Source organism: Grammomys surdaster, unplaced genomic scaffold (genome assembly GCF_004785775.1).
Source record: "Grammomys surdaster isolate TR1022 unplaced genomic scaffold, NIH_TR_1.0 125617, whole genome shotgun sequence".
Lineage (NCBI taxonomy): Eukaryota > Metazoa > Chordata > Mammalia > Rodentia > Muridae > Grammomys > Grammomys surdaster.
Window position 1 is genome coordinate 2,086,192 of NW_021620459.1, and position 18,152 is coordinate 2,104,343.

At 40.6% G+C, this 18,152-nt stretch overlaps 1 protein-coding gene across 1 annotated transcript in view; it reads left to right on the plus strand.

The window, feature by feature from the left end:
* Positions 1-302: 302 nt before the first annotated feature.
* Rcbtb1 (RCC1 and BTB domain containing protein 1) overlaps positions 303-18,152 on the plus strand; it is a 35,521-nt gene continuing 17,671 nt past the window's right edge. Inside the window, exons 1-5 of the mRNA XM_028787210.1 lie at positions 303-467; positions 8,459-8,530; positions 8,650-8,819; positions 9,166-9,316; positions 14,309-14,475. Coding sequence (XP_028643043.1) covers positions 8,694-8,819; positions 9,166-9,316; positions 14,309-14,475 — 444 coding nt within the window. The 5' untranslated portion in view covers positions 303-467; positions 8,459-8,530; positions 8,650-8,693. The remainder of the gene's footprint in view (positions 468-8,458; positions 8,531-8,649; positions 8,820-9,165; positions 9,317-14,308; positions 14,476-18,152) is intronic.

Consider the following 18,152-nt stretch of genomic DNA (forward strand, 5'->3'; position numbering starts at 1 on the left):
TGTGCCTGCGGCCCGGCCTACAACAAAACAGGAGCGGGAGCCTGAGCAAACGGAGGGCGCGCGCCGCGCCGGTGCCACGTGACTCGACCCGCCCACGTGACCAGTGGCGCCGGCGCTCGCACCCGGGCTTTGTGGGAGGAGCCGGCTTTGGCGACCGCGCCGAGGAGTCAGGGCCTGGCCTGGGGGCCTGACAGGTAGAGCGCTGCAGGGCGGAGGTGCGGCCGAGAGGCCGAGCGGGGCAGCCGGGCGGGGCCTTACTCGGCCGCTGCGGGGTCCGCTCCCTCCCGAGGGCCGTGCGCACCAGGCGCGTTCCCGACTCTCCGGCGACGCGCACTCTGCACCCCCAGTTTCTGTCTTGCGGGAACTTCACCCAGGTGTGCGGCGAGCTGAGTAAATGGCGTTGCCCGCGGCCTGCCTCTGAGGAGCCGCGCTGCCCGCCCTACCGGAGAGGAACAGCAAGCACGCAGGTTAGCGGTGGGAAGCTGACTGCCGCAGAGCGCAGAAGCGGAGGGTTGCAGTTTTATAAGACAATGAATCTGGCTTTTAAGAACATTCGTAGTCTTCCTTGCCTTTGCCCTGTTACTACGAGGATTAAAGCTCCTGGTGGGGAAAAAAAAATCGGAATTTCTGAGACTGGCGTGCGCTGTAGCGGGAGTAGCATCAAAAAACAAGAATTGCGGGCAGACATAAAGATGATGCTTGGACCCTGACTGGAGTTGAGAGTGTCTTTTAAATTCTGACTTCAGTTTAAATCACAGCAGTATTTAGGTTCTCTTCATTGGTGGCTTGGGTTTTACTCCATTGTGTGAACACCAGTGACTTTGCTAGTACTTCTGGGCGGTTTTTTTTCTTTCCCCTCTTTGTGCCTATTGAAGAGGAAGTGATGCGTTAATCTTGGAAGTGTTTCTTCTGTGATTTTTAAGTCTTATGATCCAAAGGGTTAAGTTCCACGAATCTCAGAAAATATACAGAAAACCAAAGCTATTAAGCTTGTAGCTTAAAATTTGCTTTCTAAGGTTTTAAATTGAGTGCCTGTCTGTTCCAGGAGCTAAGAAGTCTGGGATCTTTATCTGAGAGTCATTCGTTTGAATGGCTCTTTCTGTATCTGGTTCTTAAAAGAAGCATAAGAAACAAAGATTGGGTCTTTCATAAGTCTAGAGGCCAGACAAGACATTGAGATACATTTTCTTTCTTTCTAGAATCTATAGTTAAAATCGTAAAACATTACTTTATATGTATCCAGGACTGTGATGAAAACTGCTGGACTTTAACTAGAAAAGATTTCTTAACATGTCAGTTAATAATTATCCACTGTGTATTTGGCTCACAATATGGACTCAAAATTTAAGGTTGTCAATCATATCTAGGCCACAATATATGGTTTATAAGAAGTCTACAGAGTGAGTGCCAGGCCAGTCAGGACTACACAGAGAAACCCTGTCTTGATAACAAACAAAACATTTACAAGAATGGAGAAAACTTTAAAAAATATAAATAAATATAAAGAAGAATGTACATAATCTGTAATTTTACTACCTAGAGAAAACATTTTGTATTTTAGGGTATAAGTTCTATTTACATTGGAAATTTGAGGAATTCCAGAGTTCAGTACGATTTAAGATTGTAAGAGAAAGCTACTCCCCAAATCTGCTTGATTCTAGAATTTAGGTAGTGAATAGCAGTTCAAATAGCTAGGCTACTTTTGTATTTGGAGGGTAGTAGATACACTTTATCATACGCATGTACTAGATTAGGAAAGTCTGTAATTTGAAACATGAACATTTCAAGCTGTTAGCTAGAATAACTTTCTGATATAAGAGAAAAATATGTGGGGACAGAGAGTCCCAAGGTTGAAACCCTGAGCACAAAATTGTTGTCAACATGTCTAGTAGCATGCTTTGGTGGTATATCACAAAGAAATATACTGAATTAAAGTAAAGACTGACTAAATATAAAACTTACTTTCTTCTGTGTCTTTGGTTATTACTGATGTCATTATGTTACTGGTTTTAAGTTAGCATTTTGTGATTTTATCTGAATGATGAATGTGCTGTGTTCTCCCTGTGTAGTTTGTCCTTTAATGAAGGTAGCATCATGCTTATAGTTTAAATCCTTGTTTTCAAAAGATGTTAGATGGTCCATAAATGCATATGGGAGAAGGAATCTTAAGCAAACTGTCATTTCTAATGTGTTTTTCACTTCAGAAATAGACAAACAAAAGGTTAGCTTTTTTTGGGAGTACTCTGAGCAGCTTCCTGTTCCACTTCAGACCTCTTTCCTGGAGGAGAGAATTCTGAGATCAGGATGTACCTCTAGAGTGTAGAATCTAGACGATGGTGTTTTAACTTCTGGGCTCTGTCTTACCTTTTTTGTTTTGATTTGTTTGTTTGTTGGTTGGTTGGTTTTTAGGACAAGGTCTCATTGTGTAGCCTTGGCCAACCTGGAACTGGCTATATAGACCAGACTTGCCTTGAACTCATACAGATCCTCCTGCCTCTTGTCTCCTGGGTGCTGGAATTAAAGAGAAGTATCCTTTGTCATAGTCCACATCACAGGATGTGTTCTCTCCTGCTAATCCTACAGCCACTTGGGTGGTTTGTTTCCCAACCAGAGCACATGATTTCAATATCATCTCTTAACAACAATGAACTGTCAGAGTCTCTGTTGTAAAATTGCCAGAAACTTCTGGACAGTGAAATAAAAGCAGCCCCTTGGGTGACAGGACTGAAGAAATGCTCCCAGGGGCCATTACTGTAGGTTGTATTTCAAGTCAAGTAATTTCTGGCTCTTGGAGAAGGACAGCTATAGGACCTTCCATTCTCATCTTAAATAAATGATGAACTTGACATGGCGGGGTTGGGAAATTCTGGGGCAGTGGTCATGCTCTCTGCAAATGAAACTGGGAGGCTGATATTTAGTGACCTCTGTACAGGTGGCCTTAACTGTGTCTGATGAAAACAGAATTCGGAGTTCACAGACTTAAGTCTTGTCCCAATTCAGGGCATGCTATTCCTTTTCTTTTTCCAGTTCTGTAAGTTGTAGTAGCAGTTGGGACAGTGATAGAATTAGCGTCTCAGCAAATGTTTGAAACGGTGTTGTATTTGTAGCCCTTCCAACACTGAGTGAAGAAGCTGTGAAGTGTGTTCCTAGTCTAAAAGATCTGAGCCTGATCTGTCTTAGAGACTTGTCTGGACCTGCAAATCGTACTAATTGGGAGGGTTAGCATCTCAGTATCCAAAAGCCCACCAGAGTAGGTATGGGAGGAGTTGCTACAGGTAGCACTTGGCTCTACAGTAAGCCAAAGGATTTCTTGATCTTTTGTTGTAACATAGATGGATGACAGCTGCAAAGTTGTACTCCAGAAGGTTTGTCCTAAACCCTAGAACCCCTTTATTTGAAAGTTTTCCTAGAATACAGATACAGTGAACTAAAAAATAGAGAAGATGAATATATCCTTAAGTCTTTTATGCACAAATGGGCTCTTAGAGCTGGACAGGGTAGCACAGTCCCATCATCCCAGTATGGAGAAGGCTGTTATAAAAGGAAGAAAGTTAAAGATGCTTGCTCTGGAAAGAGTATGATGGTTCTTATTAAGGAAATGCTTATATGTTATTATTACTAGACCCCTGAGCATTTGATCTCTAGAATTCCACATGACAGCTTTTCTATAATAAATAGTTTTCATATAGTTGTCATTATTTTATAGACTTAGCACATGAGTATGATTCTGTCACATGGAGTGTGTACTTGCGTCCTGTCTCCCATCATTTGCTTAGTCCAGTATGTTTTTTGCATTTAAGGTTTCCACTTGGGATCAGAATCCCTGTCAGGCCTTTTGACCTTCAGAAGGCAGAAGCCGTGATTGTATTGCTCTTTACGGTGTGGTGTCCCTAGCATTATTGGTATCTATGATAATTGCAGAGGGATTAGTTAGCTACACTATTAATTTGGTTCACATTATTATTTTGTGTTGGTTTTATGTGTGTGTGAGGCATCTTAATCGTCATCAGTAGCTCATGCACTACAAAAAGCTGAGCTGTAAGGCAGCTCCACTTCTTAAACCAGTGACTAAAATCAGATCCCTTCCAGTTTATAAAAGGCATTGGTATAGAGATCTTCAAGTGGCTCGTTAAACACAATTTGAAATGTAGAAGTCCTGTGTATCTGACACTGCAGAGGAGCAGATGCTGGGGATGTCAGCTTCTGGAACCCTGTGCGCTCACCACCTAGCTAGTTCATGCTCGAGATTGCTCCAGTCTCCTGCCTCCTCCCCAGACCACAGCAGACTGGTTAGAATTTTGGTACTGTCCAACTTTGAAGAGTTGCTTTCTGTATTCTCTTTTCCTTTCAGGTCAGCAAAAGAGCTGTTCAGAGGGAGAAAATCCTGTTAGTGACATCATCCCCTTTGTTCCAAATACATTCTGGTTAGTCTGGGAGAGGAGCCATGAGGTCTATTAAAGACATAGACTTATAGGTCAACTGTAAATTCTTAATATTTTATAATATTGAGACTATTATTTCATCAAAAGCAAACTTTCTTGTACTATTGATCTCGATTTCCTGTTTTTTTTTTAAACTCTGTAAACACATTAAAGAATGTTATTTTGCCAAGTCAACAAAATTAAATTTTCTCTGTCTCACCTTAGTCTTGATTCCTAGGAGAAAGTAAAATAAACAGGCTCTTAAGAAGTCTCAGAAGATTCATTCAAAGATCCTTCAGCTCTCAGTTCTAAATTTGGAAGGTCTGCATTTGTATTCCCTGAATTTACCTTTGTGGGTATGAAATAATCTTTCCTCTGTGTGCCACAGGCTTTCTGAGAGATGGCACCATAGCTAGGAAAAGCCATGCTGGAGAGCGGGTTATTGATCTGCAATGCTAATGGGCAGAGAGGATGCAAGGTCTGGTCTTAGTGGCTGAGAACCTAGTGGGTGAAAGGTGTTCTAACTTCTACCTCTGCTGGTCATTCCTCTGTTCTTTCCTTTGTTTATTATCTCCAAAAACCAAACACATAACAAAAAATGATGATTCAGGTTGACTGCGTTCATTCTGTTGGTGAGAAAGCATTTCATAGAGTGGAACGTGATCCTCTTGGTCAGGGATCCTGTTGCTGGGATGTGGGAACAGATGGATCCTGCAGGCTTGCTCCAGTCTCACCAGTCAGTGAGTTCCAAGTTCGGTGAGAGAAAGTCTAAGAAAATAAGTACCTGAGCTTGACCTCTGGTCTCCACATGCACATGCATGGATGTAAGCCTGTGTGTGTGTGTGTGTGTGTGTGTGTGTGTGTGTGTGTATGCTTACTTAACCACATACCTCAATGATTAATAAATTAATATATTTATAATTATATGATTACATATGCAAAAACCCATGCTGATAGCAAATCTGTATGTGTTTCTTGTTTAGACCAGCCTAACTAATACTGTTCTTTACATGATACACAATGATATTGTTAGCCAGGCCTTCTTCCCGACTGTCCAGTGTTAACACTAACTTTCATGTACTCAAGAATCCACTTCTTTACATGTTGAATATGTATTGCATTGTTTTAGAGCTGGAACAGATTTTTGAAAAGTCAAGGCTCAGGAAGGATAAAAGCATACCACACTGACTGGCTGAAAGTAAATGTGAGCCTAAAGCACAGGACTCACTCTCGACACTGTGTCCCTGCTGCTATGCCAAGGCGGTACTTTTTCTTGTGTGATGGGCTGTACCTGTGGAGATGTCTGAGCAGGTTCTTACATTGACTTTTAAATTACCGCCCTTTGTATAAATGCCTTGTAAAATAAAGCTTCACTAATTTAGCCACATTCAAACTCAGCTCATAAAGTTAACCCTCATTTAGAAGGTGAGCTTGATCTTGAAGGACATTGCCAAACCCTGAGGGCAGAGTTACCTGTCAGAGTAATTGTACCATTGAAAGTTGTATGGTTTTGCATAGTAATATCATTTTGTGTTTTGAATCTCTCTCTCTCTCTCTCTCTCTCTCTCTCTCTCTCTCTCTCTCTGTGTGTGTGTGTGTGTGTGTGTGTGTGTGTGTGTGTGTGTGGTATCTATCCCAGGCTGGTCTCAAAATCATTGCATAGGTGAGGATGACTTCAAATGTATGATTCTGCCTCCATTTCTATAGTGTAGGTGTCACAGGGACTGAGCTTAGGACTTGTGCATGGTAAGGAAGCACTGTGTCAACTGAACTACAGTCCTCAGCCTATGAATCTTACACTTAAATCTTTTTAAAATACATTTTTATTTATTTTGTGTGACTGTTGTATGTTGATGTGAATGTACTATGGTTTGGATGGCATAGGACAGTTTCTGGAAGTTGGTTCTGTCTTTCTACCATTTGGGTCTTGTGAATTAAGTTCAGGTCCTCGGGCTTTGCAAAAGATGACCAGTTTTGACCAGTCATTGGCCAATTTTGCTGGTCTTGAATCTTATGTTTTCAATGAATTCTATATTACAAAAATTTGAATGATAAAAACTAATTCTGTATGGATTATATTGTAAAAGGAAAAGATGCTTCTGAATTTTCTTCAAACGGCAACCTGGTTAGCAGCAATTTACACCGTAAATTGGCTTCTGCCACATCTATTCTGTAAGAGGTGCAGACTTGACATTTGGAGAACATTTCTTCTTTTTGCTTCCTCCTTTCTCTTCTCCCCTCTGCTCTCTGTCACTGCCTTTTGAGGTCCTCTGATCCTACTTATAAATGAAGGGTAAACAGACCTGCTCTACGTTTACAGTGAGTTATAAAGGACAGTTTGAAATTGTTGTCAATGGTAAAATAGTTATTAGAACTGAGCCCAGCAATTTCATTTTTAGAAATTTATGTATAAAATAGGACATTTGTTTAGCATTTTCAGATATGTAAGCAGTACTTTCAGTGTTCCAGAATAAAGCTGCAAGTTACTTAAATGTCTCTAGTAAGAGGCACCGCTGTGTTAGTGAAATGGGCTACTTTAGAACTGTTGGAGTGCTGTAGCTCTCCTGCTGCTAAGCAGGAGCAATTTCCACTACAAAGAAGTAGACAAAGCTTCCTTTTGTGTTTTGTTCTAAAACACATTTGTACTAGACACGCGCATGCAGATCTTTCTCTCTCTCTCTCTCTCTCTCTCTCTCTCTCTCTCTCTCTCTCACACACACACACACACACACACACACACACACACACACACATATACAGGTATTTACTACCCCTGGAAGGAATTACAAACCACTAATAATAGTGATTTAGTGTAGGGAGAGACATAACTTTCCAATATTCTTTGTACCATTTGAAATGGTTTTATCGTATGTTTTTTGCCCTACCCATAACCTTAAGAATGCTTAAGAATCAGTAGAGGTGTCCGATTGCAGTGACAAGACAGACACCTCTAGTGAAGCTTTATGGTGTTCACTCCTCATTGAATGTGTGAGATGATGTTTAGGGCTAATCAAATCCTTGGTCCAGTTGGGAGCAGTCTCTGGGTGGTAGGAACGAGGCCTTGGCTGGTGTGGTAAAGCCCCATAACATTCTCATAGTGTGTGTGTTAAGTAAGGCAGAGGTTACAGAAAGAACTGCCTTTCCTGGCTGATTTCAAAGAGCAAAGGGAGAGTTAGTGGCAATGTCAGTACTTTGGATCCTCACTAGGAAAGCCTAGTTTTGTTCTGTTTCCAGAGCTGAGAGCCAGAATGGAAATTCACCAGCATGATAGGATTTTGTGTTTGAGCAGACCCCTGGAATTCTACTTCTTCCCAACATTATAGAAATTGGAGCCTCACCTAGTATTCTTTGCATAAACCTCCATGAACAGTTGTTAAGAGTTTGTGTTTGTACATATCGCCTTCCCGTAGGGCGCCATTTTAAGCTAACTGAACCTGGCCTAAAGTCCACAGTCGTTACCCATATTGGAGTAAACAGCCTCCTCTTTGTAAATGCGAGGTGACATCTATGTGTCTGGAGACAGTTTCATTCACTTCCTCTTGCAGCTTCTCCTACTCTTAGCTTTCTGGGGCATACCACATTCTTGTCATAAAGCATTGCCTCAGTGTGGTAGGGCCTTCCATAAGGGACACGTTTTTCAGTGCCCTGGGGTTTGGGCACAGTGAGTGTGGAGGTGGAAATAATGCTTCTGACTTTTCTAATGTTCTCCTGCTCCAAAGAACTGACAGACAAAATTAGGATTGTAATGTCTGTCTGTTTGAGACAGGATCTGTGTTATGTAGCTCTAGCTGTATTGGAACTCACTATATAGAGCAGGCTGATCTCAAGCTCACAGACCCACCTGCCTCTTACTTCCAGAGTACTAGTTTAGGAGTATAATGTTTTTCTGAATCCCTGAGTGAAATATCCCTAGGAGAGACCATATAGGTAGCCAGCTTTTCTGTTGGACACTAGCATGTGCATGTTTATAACAGGTAAGTCTGCTAGTATTTGGCAAGAAGAACACCTGTTTCTAGTATATTGTGCTCTCATTTCAGGAAACGCTCTGGTTTTGAAGGTTACTAAAGAATTTGACACATTGGGGAAGTGAGTGGCCCATTTCACTAATGGTAGGTTGATTTTTCTGGAATTATCTTTTGATGGCTTTTATTGATAATTTAAAATCTCCTGTTAAATTTAGCTTAGTGGCTATTAATTTTTTTCTGGAATTATTTTTCATTTCTTGCAGCAGAGATGTTAGCTTATGTATAGGAATCATCCAAAGCCACAGTCATGGTGGATGTAGGAAAGTGGCCAATCTTCACTCTGCTCTCACCCCAGGAAACTGGATCTATCAGGAAAGCATGTGTCTTTGGTACCTCAGCCAACGAGGCAATCTATGTCACTGACAATGATGAGGTAAGACCAGAAACAAGTTTGGGAGCCTACTGAGGGGTTGGACTTGAAATCCAATAGTTTGAAGACTGAGAATAGGTTTGGGATGAAGAGAATCTGAAATTCAGAAAGAGTACCTTGATGTGTTTTCCAGTTTCATATTTCAGTGCCTTCTGCTCTGTAGTGTAGACTAACATTGTAGAGTCTGAGTGTTATCTGCAGGCACTGCAGATTTCTTTGTATCTTTATTAGTCTTTTCTTGCCACCTGGGCTATCAAATTAGACTTGAGTACATCTTATTTTCTGAGCACGGGGCAAAGGAGCTGTGATTTCAAGTCAGATGATGTAAGCAAAGGTATTTTTTTTCTAGGTCTTCGTGTTTGGACTGAACTATAGTAACTGTCTAGGAACTGGAGATAACCAGAGCACTCTGGTACCCAAGAAACTAGAAGCTTTGTGTGGAAAAAAGATCAAAAGCCTTAGTTATGGGAGTGGCCCCCATGTCCTCCTCAGCACTGAAGGTAAAGACAGAAAACTGTGGCTTTTTGGTTTGTGGGTAATTGACAGTTAATTCCGAGCCAAGGAAATGGCAAATCAAATAACTAATTTTGGATTGTTCTTTATTTCTGGAGGAATATACAAAGAAGGAACAATTTAAGACACTTGAGGCCAACTCTAGAATAGCAGCAGTGTGTCTTGTACATAGACAGTCTTGAAGGTTCTTAGACTTTGAATGTAAATTGCAGAATGCTGGACAAGGCCAGGGATTAGCCTGATTTTTCAGTGGCTCTATGAACACAAGGTAACTTTGAGAGGGTTTCTTTTATACACACATGCGCACATATATATAATTTATATATAAATTGTATCTTTGTAAATATATATAAGTATTACATATAGTATATAAGCTTATATATTAAATTAAGTAATTAATGTTATTGTATAAGCATATTTTATGTAAAATAAATTGAATATGTATTAAATATGTATAAATAAATGATATCTGATATATAAATATATGTAAACATATACAAATTATATATTTGAATTTATTTTTAATTATTATTATTTTAAATGCATGTATGTGCAGTGGTGGTGTGTGTATACATTAGTGCAAGGCCTGCAGAGGCCAGAGGTGTTAGAGCCTCATGGAGCTGGAATTATAGGTGGTTGTGAGCCATATGGTACAGGTGCTGGGAATTGAACTTGGGTCCTCTGGAAAAGTAGTAAGTACTCTTAGCTGTTTCCCAGCCCTCTTTAGTGTATGTTTATACACAGACATGGTCTAGATTGTCTCCTTTGTGTAGTTGCTGAATCTTAAATCAAGATACTAGTTTATTCAGAAGAACATCCATATGGGTACCATGTTAAAGGCATAGGAGAAGTGGAGAAATTCTTGTTCTTTTGACTGTGTCTCACCAAGATTAACAAAGAAGCCATAGATATTCTCCTTTGGTAATTGTCAGTACTGTGGACAAGCAGCACTCTGAAAGTTTGTCACGTGTAACTTCTTCCCTGTGAGTTTTAGGTCTTTTATCATGTACAGAGGTGCTCCAGTTTTGTCAGATGGTCCTGTAGGGGAGCCTGTGGGAGACAGACTGCATCTCTACTTCTGTGTCTACTCTAGGGAACCCTAGTTTCCATTCATGTGGCAGCCTCTGTGTCTACCTTGGTGCCTGCCCAGAGTCTAGATCCACTCTACATTCTCTGTGTCTTTCTCAGAGGCTGTGAGAGCTGATCCTCAGACAGGAGTCTGACTGGGTTTGAGCGTAGTAAGGCAGTCTGTCACAGTGACTCTAAGTAGTCATTTGATTGCCACCCTTTCAGCTGCTGCTCTACCAGCTGGTTCACTATTACTCATTGTGGTCTGAGGGTTTGAAGTTTTCTAAACAGTTCTTGATACCTGACCCTAAGTACTGAAGAACACTTTTAATATTGCAAACATACTAAAAGACATACTTTCAAATTACTGACTTTCTTCAAAGTTGTGTTCTTTGAAAGCAGTCATGATCATTTTGGAATTATGTTAAGCGTCTAGACAATATGTTTTTTTTAAAATATCTTGAGTGTTAAATTTAGTATACAAATAATTGGTGTTTGATGAGAAAAGTTTTTGTTTAACTTCTGATCTTTATAGTATATTTTATGTAATATATTAAGCATACTATACATTGAATGCATATGTATAATTGATTAATATATTTATATTATGTGTGTTATAACCAATGAAAAACTGTGTGTGTGTGTGTGTGTGTGTGTGTGTGTGTGTGTGTGTGTGTATGTTCATGTTTGAGTACAGGTAGTGGTGTGGAGGGGTGGGTGTTGGTATAAGAATGTCACAGTGCAAGTGACCCATTAGTCATTGCCAGTCACTTTATTTAAGACAAGACCTCCTTATTGTTTGAAGCTATGTAGGGTACACCCCAAGCTTCTTGGGATTCTCTTTGAGTTACATTTACTCTTCTGCTCAATTTTACACCAGTTCTGGGCATTCCTGTGCAGGTCCTCATCTTTTTCATGGCAAGTACTTTACCCAGTGAGACATCTCCCCAGTAGTTTTTACAACAATTTAATACTTTAAACAAGTAGAGGCTGGGATTATAGCTCTGTTGATAATAGTATTTATCTAGCATGTATAAATAAAGCCTTGGATTCTATCTCCAGTACTACTTAAAACCAGAGATGGTAGTACATGCCTGTAATCCCAGCACTTTGGAGGTAGAGGTACCAGAACTAGAAATTCAAGGCCACCTTCTGCTATATACTGAGTTTGGGCCACCCTGGGGTACATGAGACTGTCTCAAAACAAAAGCGAAGGATTATGGAGAAGGTACAACTGGTACAGTACTTACTGTTGAGGCATTTGGACCTATATAAAAAGCTAGATGTTTCTAACTCCAGTGCTGGACAAATGGAAGATAGGCAGATCCCTGTAACTTGTGGGTAAATTGGTAAGCTCCAGGTTCATTGAGAGACTCTCAAAAAATAACACAGGTGTTAGAGGAAAACACCAGATGTCCTCATGTCCTCCTCAGACATCCACATGCATATATACACACATACACATGCTTCTCTTACTGACTGTGTGTGTGTGTATGTGTGTGTGTGTGTGTGTGTGTGTGTGTGTGTGTGTGTGTTTAGTACTGGGGATTGAACTACTGTTTAATTCTTTAGATGTTTCTTTAGGAATTTGATCTCTTGTATCTGTTATTGTCGTGTATGTGTGAGTATGAGCACATGCATGCATGTGTTCAGAGGAAAACTTTTGAAGTTGGTTTTCTCTTGGGCTTGTGTCTTTGGTTAGCAGCTACCTTTGCCCACTGAGCCATCTTGCTGACCCACTCTTCCACCTTATTGAGGCAGTCTGTCAGCAATGCTATGTACTCCAGACTTGCTGGCAGCTAGACTTCTGGGAGATGCTCCTGCTTCTGTCTTCCATTTCCCTGTATGTTGAGACTACAGACGCATGCCATCACATCTATCTTCTTCTTCTTCTTTTTTAATGTGGGTTTTTAAGATTGCATAGCACGGACTTTTCACCACTAAACCACTTACCAGCCCATTTTCTTTCCTATTTTTAAAATAAGATATTTCTGTTTCTACATCAGTTTTCAATTTGGGGTAGTATCTTTTAACTTTGTATTGTGGCAGATAGAATTTAGTTCTTTGTCTTCTTTCTCCTTTAAACCCAGGGATACTACCATTTCATTAAATTAGTATTGCTAATTCATTATTAATTAATTCATTATTGGGAACTATGTAAGTATTATTTATAGCTGGGCCTCTCCCTTTCTGTATGACTCCCACCCCCCTTACACATACACTCTAATTGCTGGGAGCATTTTCACTTACTGCTGCCTGTGTACATCTATCATTAACATGTGTCCAACTCTTTTACAGACTAGCACATATCAGATAATCTCTGGAGCCCTGTCTCTCCTCCAGAACTTTGAACTTGACTGGTTACCCTTTAGGGCTGCCTGTACAGCTGCCAGCCCAAAGATTCTCTGTCACTGTCATTCTCAAAAGTCTCTTCACTTCACCCTTTCTAGTTCGTGTGTGTGTGTGTGTGTGTGTGTGTGTGTGTGTGTGTGTGTCTGATGTCATCCTCCTTAGATTCGACCCTTACCTGGTAAAACATTCTCTAGAAGCATTACAAGAAAGGGACTAGAGAATCTGAGTCTGTCTTCTTTTACTCTTACTGATGTGACTCAGTGGTTTGGCTCACCTCAGGATTGTAGGGTGGAAGAGTTTTTCTAGTAATTTTCAAGTCATGGCACTTTTTAAGATGTAGTACTGACACTAACTCCATCCTGACACTAACTCTGTCCTTTCTGTGTGTGCCCGAGTACATGCCTGTGTATGCACATGTGGAGGTTGGTGGTTGGAGTTACTCTGTTCCTTTCCACCTGCGTCTTTAGAGACATGGCTTCTCACTGACTATTTCTTCCTTTTCTAAAGAAAAGGGAGAGGTCCAGCTATAAATAATACTTACACAGTCTCCAATAATGAAAATGGCAATAGTGATTTAACTGAAAGCAGTATCCCTGTGTTTAAAGGATAAAGGCAAGAAAGATAGAAGACAAAGAGCTAAATTCTATCTGCCACATTAGAGAGAGATCTTTATTCTTTATTCCAGGCATTTTATGAGTCGTGACTGCTCTGGAGTGGGTACTTTTTAGCTTATTAGTAATCTGTAGGTCCTGCCTTGATTTCTAGAAAATTTTTTTACAACTCTTCATGGATAATTGCTTGCTTGCTTGCTTGCTTGCTTGCTTTTCTTTTCTCTTCTCTTTTCTTTCCTGCACTGTTCTTTTTAGAATTTTCCTTACATAAGAAATTCTGACCTAATTTTCTTACATTTTCCTTCCTATATAATGTCTGGAAAATTAATAAACTTAATAAAACCCTATATAAATAAATATTTTACTTGTAGCTTTGTTTGTGTATTGTGTGTTTGTGTGTATGTGCATGCCCCAAGTCCTCACCCAGTCTTTGGAGCACCACACAACCCAGTCCCGACTGGTGATGACAGGGGAGCTCCAGTATGTTCTTGCTGTGGCTCTCTCATAAATAATGGCACACCTTGGAAATCTAGGGCTGGAGTGGGCTCCCTGCTCACTTCCCTTTTGCAGATGTTTGTTGATGCCTTTTCTGATTTGCTTTGTTATTTACAATATCTGTCTGTTACCCAAAGATTTTGTCTCATGTGTAGCCAATGGTGATCTTGAACTCTATATTCTCCTATCCTATGCAAGAGTCCAATCTAGAGAAGCCTATTTTTAATACATAACCATTGACTTTGGCCACAATATTGATCTTATGTATGAGTGCCAAGTCCTGTCCTGAGAGGTTTGCTTCTGCCCTCTCTGTTCTTTCTCTAACCCTTCGCTCCCTGACTCCCTACTAGTGGTCCTCTTAGAGAGAAGGGCGCACAAATGCTGATGCAATGGGAGCTGCAGAGCTTTACCAGTTCTTACTTGAGCTAGTGCTCCATGTGCTTGTGTGTTTAGACGGAGTCGTCTATGCCTGGGGCCATAATGGATACAGCCAGCTGGGGAATGGGACCACCAACCAAGGCATTGCTCCTGTCCAAGTCTGTACTAACCTCTTGATCAAGCAGGTGGTTGAGGTAGCTTGTGGTTCACATCATTCGATGGCTTTAGCAGCTGATGGAGAGGTAAGTGTGCTCTTTGATTTCTCTCAAACTGTCATAAACCTCATGATACAAAGGTTATTACCATAAGCATGTTGAGTGCACAGCTCAGTAGCATTAAGTACAGTCACACTGTTAGGTATACCCATTCACAGATCTCTTTCATCTTAAAAGGCTGAAGTTCCAAATCTGTTACATGTCAGTTCTCCTTGACACTGTAACTGACCACTCTGGGTACTGCCTGTATATGAGTCAAATAATACCTGTCAGTTGGTGGCCGATTTCACTTAGCATAGTGTCCTCAAGGTTCATTCATTTCTATAGTGTGTGACAGTTTCATACATATATGTACAATGTATGTTGATCCTCCCTACCTTACTCCACCACTCTTCTGGAACCCTCCCGAGTGCTCCTCCTTACCTTTGGGTTGCTTTTGGGGTTAGGTGTTGGGGTAAGCCACTGAGTTAGTGCTACTGGACTATTGACTAATCTTATTATCCTGTGCAGGTAACCACATTTGCAGTGAGTTCATTAGTGCACAGCCATGTCTTGTCCAGAAAACAGCGTTTCACAGCACTTTTCCAAGTATTCTTTTTTAAGGCTGAATAATATCCTATTGTTTGTATATTACATTTTGTTTATGTGTGTAGAAGGAGGTATTAGGAATTGAACACATGGCCTCACACATGCTAGACAAATGTTCTACCCTTGACCCGTTTCATTTATCTTGAAGAATATATTGGGCATTCCCACTATTCCGCTATTGTAAAAACCTGCTTCTTTACTTGTTATACCTTGTAGCTAAAATAACCAAACAGTAAAACCCATGTGAATGCATTCTTTCTCCAGTAATATTTGTGTCATGTAGTCAGAATCACCATTAGCTGGCTTGGTATGTCCATAGTCTCAGAACCAAAGACTTGAAAGCAGGGTGGAGATTTCTAGGCTAGCCTATGCTATAGAGGAAGAACTTGCCTTAACAAATGAAAAAATGAACTAACAAAAAAATTTAAATATATTGCATTTATTTATTTGTTTATTTGTGAGCTATGCCACGGTGAACATGTAGAGGTCAAAGGGCAACCTGTGGAAATCCTCTTCTTTACCATGTTCGTCTGTAGATGGAACTCAGGAGCTTTACCCTCTGAGCTAGCTTGTTTATTTCAAAAGACCCTTTTGATGAAAAAACTTATAGTGTTAAAGTTTATGTTCTTTGCCATTATTACAAAACAGATGTGACCCCTTTTTTAGGGTATATTTTGTTTTTCAGTGTTTATAATAATTTTGGAGAAAAGCAACTTCCCCAGGATTGTAGTGAGTAACTTGTTCAGCCTCATGTCTCTGGCTATCTGGAAGGACACTGTTCACTTTCCCTCTGATCTCATGTGACTGTTGCTCTCCACCTCATTCCTTTGCTTAGGTCTTGTCTCTTGCTGACCTGGTACTGTTGGTCTTTGTTATGTAACCTTGAGATCCACCTGTCCAGTCTTACTTCCCTGACCCTCTGTGATTTCTTAAGTATAAACTAGGTCAGTCACATTGTTCCTTGTTTAAAGTTTGCCGGTGATGTTAGTTTTCTACCATGTGGGAGGTTCTACCATGTGGGAACAAGTTAGATAGAAAAGGACCACAAAGCTGATGGCCAGCAACGTTTTGGAGTTAGGATAGACCGGAGGCAGGCACAGCACACAGCTGTGTCCAAACTCACTGTCTCTTTGCCTATTGCTTGTTCAGAGGAACCATGGTCCCCATTAAAAATAGAAGGCAGTGGCATTTTAAAGGAACTTGGAATATTTCAGAAGTACCAGAGGAATGATTATTGAAGTTAGACAAAATTTGTTCATTTCTGAAGCCTAGATTCTTGCTTTGTTTCAGTTGTTAGCATGTTTTACTTTGAATAATGGTGCATTATTAAACTAGATATTTCTGTGATTATCCCTTGGTAAAGTATAGGTTATTTTTCTTGAACCTATGAAATACATGTTTCATGTAGGTTTCCATAGTCATAGAGCATTATCTTCAAATATATGAACAGTAGGTTTTACTGTTGTTGTCTGGATATCATGTGAACTCAAGAATGTGTTACAGGGAAGGAAGAAGCCAGTGTAGAATATAGAAGCCAAACGAGGGGTGTGTAAGTATTGCTTGTCACAGCAAAGGCAAGGGGTGGAGGCAGGGTCTTAGAAATTCTGCTAGTGTTGGAAGAGGTTCTTCTGTCAGTAAGCCTCTCTGCTCTCCATTTTCTCCTCCAGGTTGGTCCCCTACATCCTTCCTAACACATCTCCTCCTAACTTCACCCCAGTCCTTGATAAGTCATCCAGGCACAATTAGTACTGCCATATGTACATGCATGTGGGGTCATTCACTGGAAATTGACTCAGGGGTGTCATGAAAGAAGAAATGAGAAGAAAGTAAGGGCTGGAGGATGTGATGGGGTGTTGTAAAATACTGTTTTCTGGACATGGTCATCATACTCAGAAACTCACAGTGGCTGTGGTTACCCACATAAGACCACGTCAGCCCAAATTTCCACAACAGATGGGGAGGTAGCACCAGGTTCCACTCCTTTCTGGGAGCTATTGGCAGTTGATAGCTGCTATAGCATAGAAACCTGTTTCTGTGTCTCCAGTAAAACTCTCCTGTTCAGACTGCAGTGAATAATAGCAAAAGTAGGTTGTGCAGAGTTGACAAGTGGCAAGTGAGAACTCAGTACTGTAATAACAGTCTCATAATCAGTGGCAGTTCTGTAGGAACAGACATGTCCTTAGCATGTACAACTATTTTGGTGAAAAATTACAATGAAAAAATAAGCTTGATGGTTGTTGTAAATGTACTGTGTCAGACACAGAGAAGAAAATGTTTGTGTCTTCACATAATGTCAGAGTTTGAGTACAATAGCTTTGGTAGCAATTCCTCAAGTAGCCCAGCTTTCCTTGGTACCGTAACTGAAGGCCATCACAAATTATTTATTCCTGTTTTTTTTTTTAAATTCCAATCTTGATTACTTATATTAACTCTCAGACATGTTATATTGTACATCCCTCCCTCTGTATGCATGTGTGTGCGTGTGCGTGTGTGTAAAACATAAATATTATAAAGAGGTTAAAGGAGCCACAGCAGAGCTACAGGAGTTACAAAGAGACCTGAAAGGTAAAAGCTGGTAGAGGAGCAAATGATGAAGCCAAACTGGAGTTCTCTGGGAGAGGTGATAGCTGCTGCTGCAGCTAGAGTCAACGTGCAGGATCACACTTGAGCTTTCAGAAGCAAGATAAAGTAGAGGCTCAGCACAAGAGGTAGGATTGGGTCTGAGGAATGAATGGACACATGGATGATGGCAGGTCCAGACAGGTATAGCAGTTTGCATAGGCCTTGTCAGCAGGGTGTCTATGTTGAGCTGAACAGGACACCCTAAGACAGTTAGTAATTCTCTGCTTCTTGTACACACTGGTCAGATGAAATTCTGTGGGATTTTCACCACTGCAGAGTTAGCCGTCCTCTTAATGGGATACAGGTACAAGTGTTGCACCTTTTTCTTAGTCTGGTGTGTCTGAGAAGTTCTTGTGCTTGGCTTTTCTGGTGTGATTTTATTGTGCTGGTGGGTTCCTACAGTCCTGGTTTATTATGATGATACATTTATACAGTGGTACCCTTACTAATCATTCTCCTGCTATCATTCCTGAATACTGTCTTGTGGATGGTGC